Source organism: Nycticebus coucang, chromosome 15 (assembly GCF_027406575.1).
Source record: "Nycticebus coucang isolate mNycCou1 chromosome 15, mNycCou1.pri, whole genome shotgun sequence".
In the NCBI taxonomy this organism is placed as follows: Eukaryota; Metazoa; Chordata; class Mammalia; order Primates; family Lorisidae; genus Nycticebus; species Nycticebus coucang.
In genome coordinates this window covers 49590775-49611076 of record NC_069794.1, presented here as the reverse complement: position 1 = coordinate 49611076, position 20302 = coordinate 49590775, and the positions used below count along the sequence as shown (strand labels likewise).

The window sequence follows — 20302 nt, the reverse complement described above, 5'->3', positions numbered from 1 at the left end:
AACTATTCTGGCACAAGGTGTTAGTAAAAAGGGGCTTTTATCTTTGAGCTTAATTTACTTTAGCTGTCCTTGTTATTAATGTTTGTAATGTGAATGAGATATTTTTGTAAAGGAAATCCGCTACAAGAAGTATTCAAAAATACATCTTTTTATGAAAGTTACTAGCATGTCTCATGCTGACGATGAAGTTTATTTCTCAAAGCATGAGCCTTCTTCAAATTTAGAAATGAATAGAAAATTCTGTTATTTATATTGATAGTAAAATTATTACCCTTAATGGAGAATTGTTTTCATTAACAGTGTTACTTGTATCTCATGAAGTTTCTTCCTTTATATAAAAGGGAAATAAATACAATATGACTGGTAATATTGCTGTACATCAGTTATAAATGAAAAGTCATGGGGGTTCAATGATCTTGTCTCTGAGCTCTGGTGTCTCTCATACAAAAAGAATTCTCAGGAAAAATACATGTTTTTTTTTTTTTTGTAACGAACACTGCCTTTTCATATGTTATTATTTTATTTATTCAGATTCTTAAATTAAAGAAAACAAGAAAATTACGTTAATCCAAATCCAAAATGTCTGGAATGTTTTTATTCAACTTTTTCATTTCAAAAGTGTATTTTTATTTTAAAAATTATTGCAAGCTATTGCAATACAGCTAACAGACAATTTACCATAGGTATATGGTAAAATGAAAATTGACAACTGATATTAAACCTATAATAAATTAACATGCATGTGATGACTCATGTATGCAAATTTTCACATGAACTTATATTAACTATATACTCTATTTCTACTGTATATTCATGTTTATGTTTAAAAGTACACATATATTTAAAAATTTAGTCTATGTTTACTCAAGTAATGAATTAGTTTAATACAAACTTTAACATAGCAGATGACTACGGTTTGCTCACATTTAACCCTAAAAACAAATCAATGACAATAACAGGCACTTCAGTGAAAGAACAAGCTCTTGTCCAAATAGAAAATGGTAAAAATGAGAAAGAAATTATGAAAATATATAACTTTAATTTTTAGACATATAAACGCTTTTGGTACAGTACAGACGCATGATGCCAAATGGTAAAAGGATCCAGTTGAAGCTAACACTTACATTCCTGTTGGTACAGAGAATTTTGCTATAACTCTCATATAAAATAAAATTTCCAGCTCACACCATGAAGTGAAAGTGATAAATCACCTATGAACGAACTTTCTTCATTGCAAAAGATTCAGAAAAAGCCATATTATCAAAGAAATTTGCTGCTGAGCTTACAAATAAACTGTTGGACTTAATCCAAAGCCAAAGAAAGGAAGCCAGAAATAGTCGCCAATATACCCCAAGGACGGCGAAAAGATAAGTACAGTGTAACTTTCACATAAAATGCCCAACTAGAAATAATCAATAGTGTACACAAGCTTCTAGAATAATTGTTTTAATGTGACTTTTTTCTTATATAAGGGATAAGTTTAAACATATAAAAATCCAATATATAACCCAAGTATAAAGTACTACTGACAAGTTGTGCAAGCACTAAAATGTCATCAACACGTGTGAAACAACTAAGGATTGAAACATTTCTTTGCTTCTGGCTGTTTTTCTTGGGCACAATTTCTAGTTACATTTTCTGTAAGGAAGAATATATATATTTTCTCCTGTAATAATAGCAAGTGCAGTGATAAAGCAAACACAAAGTAATTTGAGTTCACCGAAAGCGAAAAACTCTTCAGCAGGTTGAATTTGTAACACAAGGCAATGTTTTTACCCTTGCTAAAAAGGAATTGCACTTCTTTTTAATGCCTTCTCTTTTGAACTATACATGTACTTATGAGGTAATAAACATTGTTTTACAAGTGCATTTGTTTTCTTTCTTATATACTTTAAGAAGGGTGAAATTTAATTTACTTTAATTTTATACTTTTGTGTTAAAAACAATATATTTAAAATATACTCTCTCATTAATTTCATGTACAACCGTCACATATAATATTTCAGTTCCCTGGAAAGGAGCAGCCGATGCCCTCTTGTGGTAAAAGGACTTTTTAGACCAAAAAAAATGTACCATTTTTCTTACCTTACTCCCAGGTTTCGTCAGTCATCAGCTTGGTGTATGAAAGCTGCAAATCAAGTCCAAGTTTTGTTTTTTTTAATAATAATTCTATAGCTGTTAGTACCGATTTTCATTTAAAAATGCTGTACACATTTTATAACCTCTGAATTTGAATTTAAAAACCTGTAAACAGCTATTTACAATATAGTACATGTTATAAATTAGTCATCCTTCATTGGATCTGCCATTAACACACTTATTTAGGTGATGAAGACTATCCAAAGTCATTCCAAATGTCTCTCTATTTTTTTCGACATTGATATATCAAATATTAGAAATATCCATTGGCTTTCTCTCTCTCATATGCAAGTCAATTTTTCCTTTTAGTGGAATCTGTACTTCCACATTTTCATCTTCCTTGGGGTGCTTTTTCCCTTTCCTTAAACAAATGTATATGCCCATCCCTGTTACAAGTGTGATTGAACCCAAGCTTATTACAGACAGAGCTACTAAGGTGGGCACACAGGACACAGATTCTACCTTCCTATGAGTTGGCTGTATTGAAATTTGTGGTTCTTTCTCCTCTATATTAATTTCCGGTTCCTTTCTTAAAAGGCTTTCAATGTAACTCTCGTTACTGACAGTGTCATTGACAAAGAGATTCACCATGACGGTGGAATGGAGAGGCTCGGGATAACCATGATCACTCACTTTCACCAGTAAGCGATGGAGACCGTAATCGGTCTGCAGCAATGCCTCTTCCAAAGTAATGTTGCCAGTTTTAGGATCAATCCTAAAAGACTCAGGCCTAGGACCTCTTCTGCCTATGATGCTGTAAGCTATGACAGCATTCATGCCTGTGTCTTTATCAACAGCATAGACCTCCGTAACTGGGGAGCCAGGCAGAGTAGAAGGCAGTACCAATAGATAAGACATATTAGACTGAGGAAATAATACAAGAGGAGGGTTGTCATTGATGTCTAGAAGGAGAATTGTGATTTTTGTGGTAGAGGAGAGAGCAGGCTCACCCCCATCAACAGCTTCAACCCACAAAGTATAGGAGCTTTGCTGCTCTCTGTCCAATGAAACTTTAGCTCTTAGCATGCCCTTTCCTGTATCTATGACAAAAATATCACTCTGGTTCAACACTGAGAGGGCAACCCATCCATTTCTCCCAGCATCGGCATCTGTTACACTAATTACTCCAATTTCACCATATCCAGGAAAGTTTTCTGGAACAAAAAAACTGAAGTCCTTGTTGATGAATCTAGGACTGTTGTCATTTTTATCCAACACCGTGAGAGCCACGGTGGCTACTGATTCTCTGGGTGGTTTCCCACAGTCCACCGCTCTGACTGTGTACCTGTACTTTTCTTTCTCTTCTCGGTCCAGCTGAGTTGAAACTGTCAGAATTCCTGTGACACTGTCTAAGGAAAAATATGATGGAGCGTCAGGTCCCAGAAAATACGAAACTTGGCCTCTCTCTCCACTGTCAGCATCTGTGGCATACAGCTTAGTCAGAAAGGCATTGGGCGCGTTGTTTTCTTCGATGGTTAGTTCTATCAAGGGCTCAGGGAAGACGGGAGCGTTATCATTGTCATCTAAGAGTTGCACTTTTATGACTCTTTTGACATGAAATCCCTCAGAGTTCCAGGCCACCACAGCTACTTCATAGAACTGCTGTAGTTCATAGTCCATAGGCTTTGTAGTCTCCAGCAGATATTCATTATTGTATGGTTTGTAGGGTGACAACCTAAACGGCCCTTCACCATCCAGGTAGCAGTTTACCTTGTATTTGCCTTCTGGATCTCTTATGGTAAAAAACGCAATCGGAGTGCCAATAGGTTCCAGTTCTTTCAGATAAACGACACCGTCTATCTCATTTGCTATGTAGCGAGGGACGATTTCAGGCGGTGTGGAAATGACTTTGATTATGTACACCAGAGCAGTGATCACCGCAGGGATGCAACCCGGTCCGTTAGCAAGGATGGTGAGTTTGTGCATTTGTAGAACACTTCCCCCAATCTTCCTGAAAAGTTTTATGACTCCAGCGTTTTCATCCAGATGAAATAAATCCTTGGATGCTTGAGGAACTTTCTGGCTGTAAGAATAGGTGATTTGAGCATTGGTCCCCAAGTCTCTATCCACAGCCTGCACAGCTGCAACTGGAGTGCCTACGGTAGCATTTCCATACACAGTGACATTGATTTGGGAGTCTACAAAGATAGGGCAGTTGTCATTAATGTCAGTTATGCCAATGGTGAGGGTGGCACTGCCTGACAGTGGTGGAGACCCACCATCCTCAGCTATGATGATGCTCACGTATTTGTCCTGAGTTTCCCTGTCCAAAGCACCCATGACGATTAGGTAGGGGGTTCGCTCCCCATTCTCATTCTCCTCCACGTCCAGGGTGAACATACCGTGGTAGTCCAGTAAGTGATAGGTCTGTACCCCATTAGTGCCTATATCTGGGTCCACAGCAGGGTGCTCTATGGCCAGCCGGGTGTTTACAGGTGCATTTTCTGGGACCCAAACCCAAATCTGGGAAACAGGGAACTGCGGGGCATTGTCATTAATGTCTCTGATGGCGATTTTCACTTTCACAAACCTGAAGTATTCCTGAGGCAGGACCAGCACATCCAGAAGCAAAAGGCAAGGGTCTGAGGAAGGAGCGGAGACGGAAATGCTGCTACCCCAGGCAGCCCCTCCACCCCCTTCAAGACACAGGGCCTCTCTGTCGATCTCCTGGGAGGAAGTGTGCAGCTCCCCAGAGCGGTTGTCCAGGGTCACGTACTGGCCACTCAATCCCCGGGAGGCCAGGCTGAAGGAGAGTGGTGGGTTCCACTCTGCGCCGGCGCGCTCCGGGGGCCGCGACTGCGGGTCCAGCCTCCCCGCAGCCCCGGGCACCAGCCGCAGGTCCTCCGCCAGGCTTCCGATGAGCACTCCGGCCGGCAGCCCCTCGTTCAGGCTGTACAGAAGCTCCGTGGCTCGGCTGTAACTCGCGAGGCAGCTGAAGGGTCCCACGAAGAGGAAAAACAGAAACAGATGCTGGAGCGGGGGGAGGGGAGAAGGCTCATTACACACTCGCGGTAATAGAGAGATCAGAGTTAGCAATTAGTGTCCCCGGGAGCCGTGCTACCCAGCCTTATTCCCAGAAGCAGCAAAACCTCTAGTTAGAACCGGGTGAAGAAGAAACGCGCTGCATAGGAGAGCTGTGTGGGGCAGCACTGTCCTCAAAACTTAATTTTTCTGTCCACTTTCTATTACCCCCTGGATTCTACCCCTACCCTCACGCCATGAGGATGGTGGTCCCCATCACCACCTTCAAACATTCAGAATCCCAAACCGCAAAGCATCCCTGGAAACACACGCGGAGCAGAGAGGACTCCAACTCAAAGGCTGCGCCTCGCGACCGGGAAGCCTCCGGGGTAGGTTAAGGGGAGGGAGGGGGCCGGTAATGGAGGGAGTGAGACGTAGCCTATTTATTTGTCATCGTAGTGATTCTGCCATTAGGGTCCCGGAACGAACGCGCAATGGGTTACATCCCTTACTATGAAAACAATAACGACACCAACTACAGCAATATTAATAATATGGAAAACGTACTAACACCCTCCCTCTCCTCCTCCTAAAAAAATCCTCTTTAGGTCGGAAAGAGTGTTCTACATTTTTTAGCACGCATCTAAAATAAAATAGAACAGATCTGGATCTCTTCCTTTTACCAAGCCCTCACTAATCCCTTCCTTCCCCTTAGGGGGAAGAGAAGTGAAGAAAGAAAATGGTTATGCAAAAACAACTTAATCGCAGTCGACAATCACAGCCAGATGCTGGCCACAAGAAACAATTCCGGAACCCTCAAATCTAAAGCGCACGGAGGGCACCCCAGCCCTTTCACCTCATCCGACTACATTTCTACCTTCAGAAACTTCCTCTCCTGGTTCAGGGACTTGCCTGGTCCTTGTTAAAATGAAGACACATCATCCCGAACTCACTACCCCCATCCCTACCCCCATCCTTCCTGTGAAGTTTAGATTAATGTAAAAGGTTTGAAAAACCATCCAAGAGTGGGAACTGGTTCGAGGTCGCGGGTCCAACCCTTACCTGCAGGTTCCTGTGGCTGGTGCGGCTCCTGGGACAGTGTAGACGCCCCATATCCAGGCGCGGGCGCCAGGTCGCAGGGCGCCAGCTCACTGCCAGGGCCCGGGAGCTGCACGCATTCCCTCCGCCGCGCATTCCCAGGGAGGCTGCAGTCAGAGCGCTCCTGAAGGGAGAGCGGCAGAAGACACTCCCTCTCGGTTCATGCAAATCGCTGGGGGAACTTCAACCAATAGTCACTGACTTGTCAATTAAGTACGGGAACTAAAGAGGGGCCCAAAGGCCAGGGGGCAGATGTGCGCGTTCATGGCTTCCTGCGGCGACGAAGGTACCAGCAAACCCCCGCCAGACCACCAGGAATGCGGGACTTGCCTCTGAAGATTGCTATGAGGCGCCACCAGGTCCCGCACAGACGCGCGTGCCTACCCAGCTTCCCTCCTTGCCTCACCAGCCAGATCCCAAGTCCACAGGTTGCTAGCAAGAGAGGGAGAATTAAAATAAATGAATAAGCTTGCATTTGTATCTCGATGTAACAGAGGGAGGAAGTGGGCGCCACAGAGCCATCACAGATTCGGTCCCCAAACGTCTGCTTTGCCACCAGATCCTCCTACAGACACAGAGCCAGCAGCGTTGGCACAGAGAAAGAAAATGCACTTTTCTCAGCGAAGGGAAAGGAATCTCTACTTCTCCGTAAGGCGGTGTGAACCGGGAAAGTAAATACATGAATTCAGGGAAGGTTTTGACATTTTGAATCTTTACTGTTGGTGGCAGAGCTTCTGCTAGTTTTCTAGTTGCAGGAACAAGGGTCTCTGGGTGTCCGCCTTGGGGTCTTATTTTAGAGGCAGTGATGGCTTCTGGCTCAGGTAAAAAGCCAAAGGGAAAAGTGGAAACAATTGCGCTGTAACACGAGTGCTTCTGCCTGAAAGCAATTTGTAATATATTTCTCTAAGGGGTGAGGCATCACTCACTGATGCCTAGGTAAAGATTTGGTTACTTTTCAAATAAATGATTCTCTCTCTCTCTCCAGCCCCACCATGCCCACCCCCCAATTGTCTATTGGAAGGTGATCCTTTAGGAAGGAATCCAGGAGTGTGGTGCAGAATGCGTGGATATGTCCTCTGGCTCCAACACTGAATAGCTATGTGACCTGGAGACACCTCACACCTGGACTTCTATTTCTTCATTTATAAAATCAGAGGTGGTGGAAAACTCCAGTGCATTTGGTCTGTGAAAGATTTTTTTATCTGCAGGGTGCCATACAAGTAATGGAAAAGACCATTTAGTCTTTCCCTGGGTAGCCACTTATCATCATCACCGGGTTTCCTAATATCCCCTGCACAGTTTTAAACAGAAAACCTCACTCCCATAATGATTGACCTTAGCATAGGAAAAGGTCTTCCTCTTGGATCTGAGAAAAAAATATCTGACTTCCCTGCGCTTTCTATAGGAACCACTTTAAATTTCTTTTTCTACCATATGCTAATTGAAATATAAATTACTTGGCTGAGTTAATTGTTTTGCTTCTTACCTTTCCTATTTTCTCCTCGTTTCCTCTAATCCCAGAGACAGAGTCCTAAATATTGACAACACATTACTTCAAAACACCTGGTGTGTAACAGCTTGTTATTGTGCAAATGGGGCTATCCAAGGAGTCCACAAACTAAGTTCTGTGTAATACAAATCTGGTATATAATATGGACCTGACTTATAAATTCAGTTCCTTCAAATTCCCTAAAGGGAACTTGGAGTGCTGATGAAGTGATAAACCCACCTACACCTGCAACACACACATCTTGGTGTAAGGCCACTACCCAGCCAGTAAGTAAACCACCGTCTGAGAAGTATAATTGGCCTCTCCTTCCTTCCTCAGCTGCCAGTTCTGCCCTACAGCTGAACTTTTACTATACTTGGTAAATATTTGCACTGAGGTCTGTAGTTGAAACATACCCGACTCTAAATATCAGTACCAAGCTGCTTCTGAAATGTGCTTGTGTCCTTATGCAATACCCACAGCTTCCAGAAATTGGGGGTACGTGGCCAGAATTAGGCAATCTATCTGTGGTCAGATGACCTGCGATCTGGAATAATTCTATACCTACACAGGTACTAACTGCTGTAGGCTTCTTATCCCCTCACAGCTCATGCTTTCTCCAACAAGTTAAGATCTTCCAGGGTTTTTTTCCCCCCATTTTCTTTGGTGAAACATTGGAAGATCCTTTCTTAGTTTTTTTTTTTTTGTGGTTGTTGTTGTTGTTGTTGTTGTTTATAAGGATGGTGCACCGGAACTATCATTTCTAAACTATCATTTCTAACTACCAGTCTAATTGACCTGGCATTATTTCTTTGTAATTATTTTCTCAGCTGTCTTTAACTTCCCCTGGACCCTTAAACTCTACCCACTTCACAGTGGATACTTTCAGTACAGATGCATCTTTTTAAAGTGTCCCCTCCATCAGGAAGAATTCCGTTTCTCTGACCATGTCATCCATCCATTTTCCATGGAAAGGGATATTACTGTCCCTCCCCTTTGTTAAGTTGAAAAAAATTAAATCTCCCATTCAACCATATTTTTCTAGAGTGTTTCTAAAAAGCATAGCATATGAACTATAGCAAAAGCTATATACATCAGTTGAAACGAGAACCGAACAGTCTGAAAATGTCTGGGATGACAATAATAACCAAATATGCTTTAAGTTAATGCAGTGATTGCGAACTGCCTGCATGAGAGGTTGTCATCAAGACTTGGCACAATGTTGGGTACATGTTACATTCTGGTTACCTGAAATACTTGTCATTTTTCCTGTCTAAAGATCTAAGCAGAGGTTTTATGCAACTTTACTCTGTAATTGGGCTTAATATAATTAAAAATAAAAGATCAAATAGGCTTCTTTCTTTCCATGTGCCCTTTTTCTGGGGCACATTGTGAAAGCCTTCCCAAACTCCTATTCCTCATAATGCCAGCCCTGTGCCCTACCATCTGGTGTCACATATTTTTTTCTAAAGATGACTTAGAGAGCTTCAATGCAATTAGTCCCTTGAAAATAATACTTTTGAACTTCTCATATGTCTCAGTGGCTCTGGGCCTGCTTCCCAGGTGTTTTGTAAAAAATGGTCTAGAAGAATAGATTATATGCCTCCCAAGTTTATTCTTTCTATACCCAAGGAAAACAATATGATACAATAGATGGTATTTTCAGCTGAGCCAGAGGAGTTGGATTCTGTTCTTTGGAATGTTGTTAATTTCCTGTGTTAACCTAGACAAGTCATCACGCCTCTCTGTTGAGATTTGGTACATAAACAACTCTCCTCACCTGCACATATATTCATGAAATGCTCACCTAATATCTGGCCTTAACAGACACTGCATGGCGATACAGGTTAACTTGATTATCATTTACTGCATTTTATCACTAAAGGATGCTATTTTTCATTTACTGCAAGCCTTCTGTCCTTGTAGTTTTATCTCTTTAGAAAGATGTGAGCACGCTTATAGGGATCTATCAAGATACCATATTCCAATGTTGTACATTTAGAGAATGTACTCTTACAGGGCTGTCCAACCCATGGGCCACAGGCCAAATGCAGATATGTGAGGACTTTTTGCTTATTTGTGATAGGTATCATGAAAATTATGCACTGACTTTTTTGTTTGCTCATCAGTTTTCAATAGTGTTTGTGTATTTAAAGTGAGTCCCAAGACAAATCTTCTTCTCCCAACACAGCAGAGAGAAGCCAAAAGGTTGGACAGCCCTGCAAACCTTTCTCAATTTTTGAAGTATTATGTTTTACAGGGAGCTTTTACTTATGTTTTTCAATTAATTCTATTTATTCCATTTAAATTAGTTTAATAACAGTGTGGTGTCCACAAAGTTTCATGTAATTAATATATACACAGATATTTAAATCTATTTTGAACCATAATTATATACATGTTCTGGTTAATTTAACATTGCAAATAAATACACATTTAAAATGTTACTTATTTTAAGACCATTTAATTTCTTTGTCTTATTAATAGAACATACAAAATTAGAAGTCTCTTTTGATGATTTAAAATACATGCATGTGTGTACATATAATGTATATATTATATATAATGTGTGTAAATAGAGTTAAATATACCACATATAATATAAATACAATATATAATTAAATACTAGGTATATATTCCCTTTCTGATCTAATAATCAAGGTTAAGGGGATTTTGTAAACCAATACACTTTTTGAGAAATGACAAATTGATTGTTTATTCAGTGTCAATTATGTTCAGAATATGCTACTGGGTGTTTTACATGTGTTTTTTACTTAATACTCATAGCATGTTTATAATGTAGTTAATACTATCCTAATTTTATAGGTACACATTACATGCTTGTCAGTGTCTACAGCAACTGGAACCTGAGGTGTGGCCTCCAGTGTACATGATCTTTCAACTCTGGTAATTTTTATCTGAATGGAGGAACCTAGGACTTATATACAGTTAAATGTACTTCAATTTATCACTTATGATAAAAACCATTGGTGGCGTAGATTTGTTTATGATGCCTTTTTTAAGGAAAGGCTTTTTAGCCCATTACAACTTCCTAAACAGGTACATGTACATAGATAAAACTTTCTAAGGTATTTGGCTAGTTTGGATCTTCTCCCAACCTGTACCAACTATGTTATGCGTATATGTTTGAGTGTATGATTGAAAGTATTGCACAGCCCTGAGTAATCCTAGGGATCAACTAGCTAGCCTTCATTCTACATATTGGTTTACATTAAGGAAAATGGCTCATAGCTGATTCAAATTCTCGAAATGCCCCTATTTCTTTTTTTTTTTTGCCTTCTTATGAAATGTTATTAAAAAAGAACTATAGCTAATTAAAGCAGGAAATTGTGAAAAACTATAAATAAATACATACCTTCAATGTTTTATTTTAACTGAAAATATATAAATTTTTATTTTCCCCTTATGGTTTGATACATTCGAAAGCCTTTTCCTTGAGTTTGTATCTGCTGATTGGGGGATCTGCGGTATTTTGTGGGGCATAAACTTCATTAATAATAGGTCATGTAAAATCGGCAGTTTTAATTTTTAAAAATAAGGTAAAAGATCGCTTCTTGACCTTTTGGCTAAGATCAAGTGTAGTGTCTGTTCCTATCAGTTTAATATCTGATACGTCCTCTATCCGAGGACAATATATTAAATGGATTTTTGGAGCAGGGAGTTGGAATAGGAGCTTGCTCCGTCCACTCCACGCATAGACCTGGTATTGGTATTACTTCGAGGAATGGTGCAAACCCCCACCCCAATCAAAAAAATATATAAGGTAAAAGCTTAGGCACCTGTGAATTAGAGTACAAAATTATAGATTTTTAACAAATATTTCTTAAAATAATACTAGATTTTGGCCTCAGGATTATCTCTGATACGTGTGTTGGAAAATAACATAGAAAAAAAGCATTTTTTTTTTTTTGCCATTAAAAACCTGGATCTTAAGCATTATTTTAAGCACTGATTATTTTGTATTATTTTATCAATTTTTCCAGTTTACAACAATGTCTAAGAAACTACTAATTGGAGTAAATGATTTTTTAAATATATCAGACAAATTAAAAAAAAATCTATTTCATTTTCCCTACACATTCCAAAAGCAATCTTAAAACTAACAGAGAATCAGTATACTGGTTAATTTAATAAATAAAATAATAGCAACTCATAATGGGTTTGTAAGTATCAGTCACTCCTAATAAAGACTTTAAAAAATGTTTTAGAAAACTTTGTGTAGATTTAGCATTTCTCCTCTTTCTCTATACATTCTAAGAGGAAGAGATATGATTGAATTGAATGATCATTTTCTTTTCAGAACTCAATTATAATCACTTTAACAGGGATAAGTATAACTGGGTGAAGTCATTAGAAAATCTCAGGCATAATTTTAGCAAACATTTTCAACTTTTTCTTGCTTATCCTCAAAATAAATTTTAAAAGTCACTTTGGACTCATTTGAATTTCTCATTCTCCTTTCTCACTTTTGGTAGAGGTGATAATGAGCGGTGAAATCATCAAAAGAAAGGTGGTGGGATTGTGGAGGAGAAGAAATGAAGGGCATGGAAAATCCACAAAGTGGATCAGCAGTTGCTGAATAAAGCACAGCTAACTAAATGCAGTTTATTGATGATGCCTATGACTTACTTCCTGGAGTTAGTCCCTGGAAGACATGAAAGAAGGGAAAAATACAGGCTGTGCAGAGAGAAAAGAATTTGTAAACCCTATAAATTAGCATAGAAATTAGGTCAGGGCCAAAGCAAATCCACTGAAGGAGAGACAAAGTATTTTAAATGCTGTTTTAGGGCATTAATTCTATAATTTTTTTTTTTCAGATAACTATTTTTCGCTCTCATAAACTGAAGTATTACATATGGGAAAGTTTAATGAAAATTTATGCTCAGGTAATGTGTTTATACAGATCAACAGATCTTTCTTCTGGCTTTGTAAAAGTCTTTTTTTTATCTGACTCTAAGAATCTAAGGTGGGATTGTTAAAAACTGCATGACTGTTTAGACCTCAGCATGTGTCATGTAGAAAAGCATTAACTGATACTGTAGGGTCAATGAAAGGCTCTGTCCATGAGAAAAGAAGTCAACATTTTCATGGTGGTGTAGTTGTGGTCACCAGCTGCTACTTTCTTGATAGCTTTTTAGGAGGAAAATAGAGGTTATTGACCTCAGTTTCATTTATTGTAATAGCTACCAAGCATATAATTTTGGCAAGTGCATGGTGGACATTATCTCCAGTCTTTACAGGTTCTTGGCCAGTTAATGATGATCCCATTTTACAGATGAATAATATCTGTAAGATGAATAACAGAAGCTTTCAAAGGTTAAGTAGGTTGCTTAAAATCACACAGCCAGGAAGTCATTAAATTATGATTAAACAAGGAAAATTTGAGTTTGTTTAACATAATGTTGCTGAGTCTTTTTTTTATATTGAGAATATTTTAATATTCACTGAAGTAAGCACATACTCATATATTGACTATGTGAACATTATAAAAAATGCACAGAATCTGATACTTAGTGGAATATTTCAAAAGTACCAAAGATATAGAAAAATTTAAAAGTTATGGAATTTAATAAAAATGTACATGTGTCTTTTTGAAACAAATTATTTGGATTATGATAAAAGGATATGGGTTTTATAGAAGAATTTTTATTAATGGCTTAGAATTTTAACACAATAAAACATTTAATTAGCAAAAATGATGTTTTTCTTAATAATGAAATCATAAATATTCTAAAGGCTCACCATTTCTTAATTGCAGATAATATATTTCAGTCTGGTCAAATTGATATCAACTTTATTAGAATATAATAATGATAGTTTTTGTGGATCGTTTTTCCTTATATATACATTCTTCATTGGCTACATTTAAATGAAATGTCACTAATAATAATTGACTTAAAAAAATTTTATTGCTAACTCTATTGTAAATATTCATATGTTCCTTTAGAATTTAATATGTCAAGCAAATGTAGATAAGCTGAACATTGCTAGACTAATTTTTGTCATTATCCAGAATTTAGGCATTGTGTGATTCGTAGTCACATGGACAAAGCAATGACCATAAAAACAGATTGAGAGATTGACAAGGGAAGCAATGTTTTTCTATAGTATTTTTTTCCTAACTAAAAAGAATTAAAACTTATTTGAATATGCCATGAAGATTACTTAAATGCTCTATAAGAGCAATTTTCCTTATTCTAAACGTGAATATACACAATATGCTTTCTTTTAAAAAAGATTAAAGCACTGTTACTGCCACTTTTGTATTCTAATACCTCTTTTAAAAAATCTGAATCTATTAGAGTTTGCCAGAGCTTGTTAAACTATTCAGAAACTATCGTAAAACGCGTTTTACACAGAACGTACACACCAGTCATAAAGCTGTGAAACCTCAGGTATCCTTGCTAGCTGTGAGCATGAATATTTTAGCATTTCTGTGGGATTTTTGGATCAAGATTGATTCAAGGTGTCATCTCCGTATAGCCATATAATATTAAAATAAATGCTGTCTTGGAGGAGACATGGATCCTTTGCACCTGCATCCTTCCCAAAGGCTTTCAAAGATGTTACGCAAGAGCCTGGAGAGGACCTCCCTTAACACAATCAAAGCAGCAGTGACCTTTTTTTAGCAAAAAAGATAAGTTTTCACTTACCACTTAGCATTTATCACAAAATATTAGAAATCTTGAGTCACTTTTGTCTTTTCCCTCCCATAGATTTTGGCAAATGGCATATTCTTCAGAAGTTATCAGACCCTGCAGAATGGTAGTGACAACACAGAAGTTTCCAGATTCTGCTGTCATCTTCCTTACAAGTCCTCTACACAATCCTAACCCACTTTCCCTGACCTCAGTGACAGTATGCTTGATTGTAACTTGTACTTTATATCTTTACTATATATATATGTATTTTTTTTCATCAACTTTTCATGTTCCCCCTTTCACCTTTTAACTGTAAGTTCCTGCAAAGGTCTCTTCTGTTTTTGTCTATAATCACTCCCTGGGGAGCGCTTTTATCATAATTTCACTCATCCACTTCTATACTTAGGCTTACTAATTCTACTTGCAATGTCCTCAAATTCTATGCATCCTTAAATTTTCCTGTGAGTAGGAAACATCATTTAGAGTTGGAAAGGCCTTTTTCCCCAGGTGACATGTAATACCCCCTCACCCCGAAGGATGTTTATTCCTTCTTATACTAAATGACCTATTCCCAGCCAAACAATCTAGACACATGAATGATTCTAGCATATATAAACTCCCATATTTACAAACATATTAGCTGCTTAAAGGAAGTTCATGAACATATTTATTTGTACTGCCAAACTGTTAGGAAACCAACAACTCCTGTTGCTATCTGTTGGTGGAAGGCAGAACTGAGGTACCTGGCTTTGTTCTCATCATATTAATACGTAGAGGATGGACTGTTCTTGGAACATAGCAGATGTAAAAGTTTGAAGAAAGCACACAGTGGCACAGAGCACTGTTGCCTGAAAAAATTCAGCTGCCTGCCTCATAGGAGGCCTCAGAGAGTGGCATCAGAGTGGTGAGAAGATAATAAGCCACTAGCTTATGAACATTCACTGGACTAAGATACACAAGTTCATGTTTACATGTGTGAGTGTTATATATAAATTCTCACAGTAGGACCATGAGAGAGGCATAGCTGTTACCAGTTTAAAAATAGGGAAATTATAGCTTAAAGTATTCATTATGTACCTTATCCAAGGTCACACAGCCATAATTTAAATCCTATCAAGCATTATCTTAATTCAGGCACTGAATTAAGTACCCTGAGTTAAGTACCTTGAGTGTATTAGACTATACAGTTCCACAGGCTGAAATGTCTAATTTGGGGTAGGAAAGGAGGTAGAGAAAGTATTTTAAAATCTGAGGCCTTGACTCATATTGACCAAGTCTCATGAAATGCCCCCATTTTCCTAGGACAGTTTGTTTTTAACTGGTATTCCCCATAACGTTGACAGTGATCTCTTTCACTGCTAAAAATTGTGGTTAAGAGATTAAAATATATGGTCAACTTAATTTATCCATATTTGCAACATTCTTACCAAAAAATCAGTGTGAATGAAAATATAACTGTTAAAAGACTTCCATATTCATGTGGCATGGTCACCGCATTTTTTTTTTTTTTCTGAAGATTGATCCAAATGGGAAGCAAAAGAAGAACCGGGAGAATCGAATTGTAAAATGAATGAAATGATTATTCACAGCAGGCTGAGACTGGAATGAGCCAGCCAATGGAAATGGAATACTTGCAGCCATCTGGCTTGGGTCCCCTTGGCTGCGCAGCTCCCTGCTTCCACAGGGATCTCCTCTGGGATGCTTCTATTTTGTACAAAGGCTGGCGGGTCTCTGCTAATGACACAGGATTTCTTTAGAAACACAGACCCTATCTCAGGGTGTGGAAAGCCTGATGTCTGGCAACCATTCTGTTCACTGGAGAAATTTCATGCTTCTATTCTGATTGTGTATCAAACCAGGAGAGAGAACAATGTTCCAATTTCCAAGGTATGAGAGGGCATTAAACTGCGGCCTGCAGATATGGACTAGAGGACAGTGTGGAGTTTGTGAGCCCAGGCTTTGTGGTCATACAGACATGGCTTCTGTCCCCCATTGTTCAAGTGACTAGTGGTGTGTAAGTATTAGAAGTTTGAGGGCTCAATTTTTTCTTTTTTTTTCTTTTTTCTTTTTTTTTGCAGTTTTTGGCCAGGGCTGGGTTTGAATCTGCCACCTCCGGCATATGGGGTCAGCGCCGTACTCCTTTGAGCCACAGGCACCACCCAGAGGGCTAAATTTTTTCATTTTAGTGATTGAGATTTTTCAATCACTGCCATTCACTGGGCACTATCATGAGAACATCACATGTATTAAGTTACTTAATTTTCAAAGCAATCATATCAGCTGGGTACCATTTTATCATTATTTTAATATAAGGCATAAAGAAGCTTTGCCATGGGGAGGAGGAGCAAGATGGCAGCCGAGTAACAGCTTCCTTGCATCTGGGCACCGTGAGTCTGGGGATATAGGACTCCAGGCATCTCTGGCTGGTGGGATCTGCCTATCATCACCCCTGAGAGGATACAGGGAGTCAGCAAGAGACTTCTGGACCCCAAGAGGAGGACTAAAGCAGTGGAAAACTGGCAAGTGGTCGTGTGTGTTCAATCCGTCTAAACCCGCCCCCAACTGTAAGTTCAGTAGCAGCGAGACTGCAAACCAGAAAGGCCTTACCTGTGAACTGTTTTGGTGTCTTTGGACTTGGCACTCCGCTGAACTGCCTTGGGGAGAGCCTGAGTGGGAGTGTGGAGAACTTTGGCCGTTGTCTAGGGCCCCAGTCTGAGCCGCTGAGCCAGACGGAGCTAATAGTGTTTGGCTCTGGGTCACAGGCAGACATTGTGAGCAATCTGCCCCAGCAAGCTCTGCCCTCAGGGTCGCAGAGCTGGAATTGGGTGGGAGCTGGTAACCCAGAGACCAAGTAGCCTAAGGGCAGGGTCTGAGCCGCCTTGCAGCCCTAACCCTCGGGGGCAGAGGGAGACCAGTTTTGACACACAGGGTAAGTGGATAGCCACTTCAGCAATGATTCCAGCGACAAGCACTTCCCTGAGAAAGCTTCTGCTCAGTAAGTGAACAAGTTCAAAGTGCCTTTTAAGTGGGCTGAAGAGAGATTTAGGGTATCTACCTGCTGGGGTTTGAGAAACTAGCAGCCTCCAGTCGTATCAGAACTGTGATTAACATCTCATACCCCAGAAGACCACATGTTGCCCAGACAATATTCAATAACATATACATACTGCTTTGTTTTGGGTTGTGTTTTTTTTTGTTTTGGTTTGGTTGTTTTTTTTTTTTTATTTTCATGTTGTGGATTGTTGTTTTGTTTTTTAAGTTCAGCCTTTTCCATACAGATCCTTTTTCTTTCTCAATTTTTCTAGTTTAATTATAATTTCCCATTGCTGCCTATTTCAATAATTAGAACTTCATTTTTGTTACTGTTTCTACCGCTATTATTTGGTTTTTCCAAACAATTTTATCCCGTAAAGTTTTCTGTTTGCTTGTTTTGGTTTGATTTATAGCATTTTTGTCTTTCCTCTCTACTTGGTGGAGGTGGGGTACTGTGTCTGATCAGGTTAGCAAAGAGCTGCTGACCTCAAGGGAACCACCCAACTGGCACCCCCAGAAGGTGGGTTTTTTTAAGGTTGTATCAAAGTACACTACTGTACACCTATATTGCTCTGTCTCCCTCTTTCTGTGCTTCTCTTCTTTTTGTCAATATTCCTTTTACCCACCCCCTCTCCTTTCTCTATTTTTCTTTTTTTTTTTTCATTATCACTTGGTCCTCCTTTCTTTCATCCCTTTTTTGCTCTTAAACCTTCTCACCCTTCTGGTCCTGTAACCCTTAGTCCACAGGCACAAGAACTTAAAGAGCAAGAGGAAGTGAAAGGAAAATTAGGGCAAGGAAACAGATAAAAGAAATCACCCATGAGGAAGAATCAGCAGAAAACTCCAGGCAACATGAAGAACCAGTCCAGAACAACCCCGCCAAGGGACCATGAGGTAGCTACTGCAGAGGATTCCACCTATACAGAAATGTTAGGAATGACAGAAAGGGAATTTAGAATACACATGTTGAAAACAATGAAAGAAATGATGGAAACAATAAAGGAAACTGCTAATAAAGTGGAAAATAACCAAAAGGAAATCCAAAAACAGAATCAAATCAGAGATGAACGATATGAAGAATATAAAAAGGATATAGCAGAGCTGAAGGAAATGAAACAGTCAATCAGGGAACTTAAAGATGCAATGGAAAGTATCAGCAACAGGTTAGACCATGCAGAAGAAAGAATTTCAGAGGTAGAAGACAAAGCTTTTGAGATAACTCAGATAGTAAAAGAGGCAGAAAAGAAGAGAGAGAAAGCAGAACGTTCACTGTCAGAATTATGGGACTTTATGAAGCGTTCCAACATACGAGTTATAGGAATTCCAGAAGGTTAAGAACAATGCCCCAGAGGACTGGAAGCCATACTAGAGAATATTATAAAAGTAAATTTCCCAAATATCACCAAAGATTCTGACACATTGCTTTCAGAGGGCTATCGGACCCCAGGTCGCCTCAACTCTAACCGAGCTTCTCCAAGACACATTGTGATGAACCTGTCCAAAGTCAAGACAAAAGAAAAGATTCTGCAAGCTGCCAGGAGTAAGCGCCAGTTGACCTACAGGGGCAAATCCATCAGATTGACCACAGACTTCTCTAATAAAACTTTTCAAGCAAGAAGACAATGGTCATCTACCTTTAATCTACTTAAACAGAAAAATTTCCAGCCCAGAATTCTGTACCCTGCTAAGCTCAGCTTCAAAAATGACGGAGAAATCAAATCATTTACAGATATACAAACATTGAGGAAATTCGCCACAACAAGACCAGCTCTACAGGAAATACTTCAACCTGTTCTGCACACTGACCATCACAATGGATCAGCAGCAAAGTAAGAACTCAGAAATTAAAGGACAGAACCTAACCTCCACACTGATGCAAAAGATAAAACTAAGCAATGGACTCTCACAAAATAAGACGAATAGAATACTACCACACTTATCAATTATCTCAATAAATGTTAATGGCTTGAATTCCCCACTGAAGAGACATAGATTGGTTGACTGGATTAAAAAACACAAACCATCCATTTGCTGTCTGCAAGAAACACACCTGGCTTCAAAAGACAAATTAAAGCTCCGAGTTAAGGGTTGGAAGACAATTTTTCAGGCAAATGGAATTCAGAAGAAAGTTGCAATCTTATTTTCAGATACATGTGGATTTAAAGCAACTAAAGTCAAAAAAGACAAAGATGGTCACTTTACATTGGTCAAGGGAAAAATACAACAAGAAGACATTTCAATTCTAAATATCTATACACCCAATTTAAATGCTCCCAGATTCTTGAAACAGACCTTACTCAGTCTGAGCAATCTGATATTTGATAATACCATAATAGCAGGGGACCTTAACACTCCTCTTACAGAGCTGGACAGATCCTCTAAACAGAAATTAAACAAGGTTATAAGAGACTTAAATGAGACCCTAGAACAACTGTGCTTGATAGACGCATATAGAAAACTCCACTCCAAAAATAAAGAATATACATTCTTCTCATCACCCCATGGAACATTCTCCAAAATTGATCATATCCTGGGACACAAAACAAATATCAACAGAATCAAAAGAATTGAAATTTTACCTTGTATCTTCTCAGACCATAAGGCACTAAAGGTGGAACTCAACTCTAACAAAAATGCTCGACCCCACACAAAGGCATGGAAACTAAACAATCTTCTGTTGAATAACAGATGGGTGAAGGAAGAAATAAAACAGGAAATCATTAACTTCCTTGAGCATAACAACAATGAAGACACAAGCTACCAAAACCTGTGGGATACTGCAAAAGCAGTTTTGAGAGGAAAATTCATCGCTTTAGATGCCTACATTCGAAAAACAGAAAGAGAGCACATCAACAATCTCACAAGAGATCTTATGGAATTGGAAAAAGAAGAACAATCTAAGCCTAAACTCAGTAGAAGA

General features: G+C 38.9%; 1 protein-coding gene and 1 non-coding gene across 2 annotated transcripts; one reads left to right on the top strand and one right to left on the bottom strand.

The window, feature by feature from the left end:
* Positions 1-1019: 1019 nt before the first annotated feature.
* On the bottom strand, positions 1020-6973 carry PCDH20 (protocadherin 20). Its single transcript, XM_053564018.1, has 2 exons — positions 6163-6973; positions 1020-5109 (listed from the first exon to the last, which is right to left on the bottom strand). The coding sequence occupies exons 1-2, from the start codon at positions 6292-6294 to the stop codon at positions 2386-2388; spliced, it is 2856 nt and encodes a 951-aa protein (XP_053419993.1). The 5' UTR covers positions 6295-6973; the 3' UTR covers positions 1020-2385.
* Positions 6974-11254: 4281 nt separating this feature from the next.
* Positions 11255-11446, top strand: LOC128567148 (U2 spliceosomal RNA). The gene has a single exon (XR_008374798.1). It is a non-coding gene; the product is annotated as a U2 spliceosomal RNA (small nuclear RNA).
* Positions 11447-20302: the final 8856 nt, after the last annotated feature.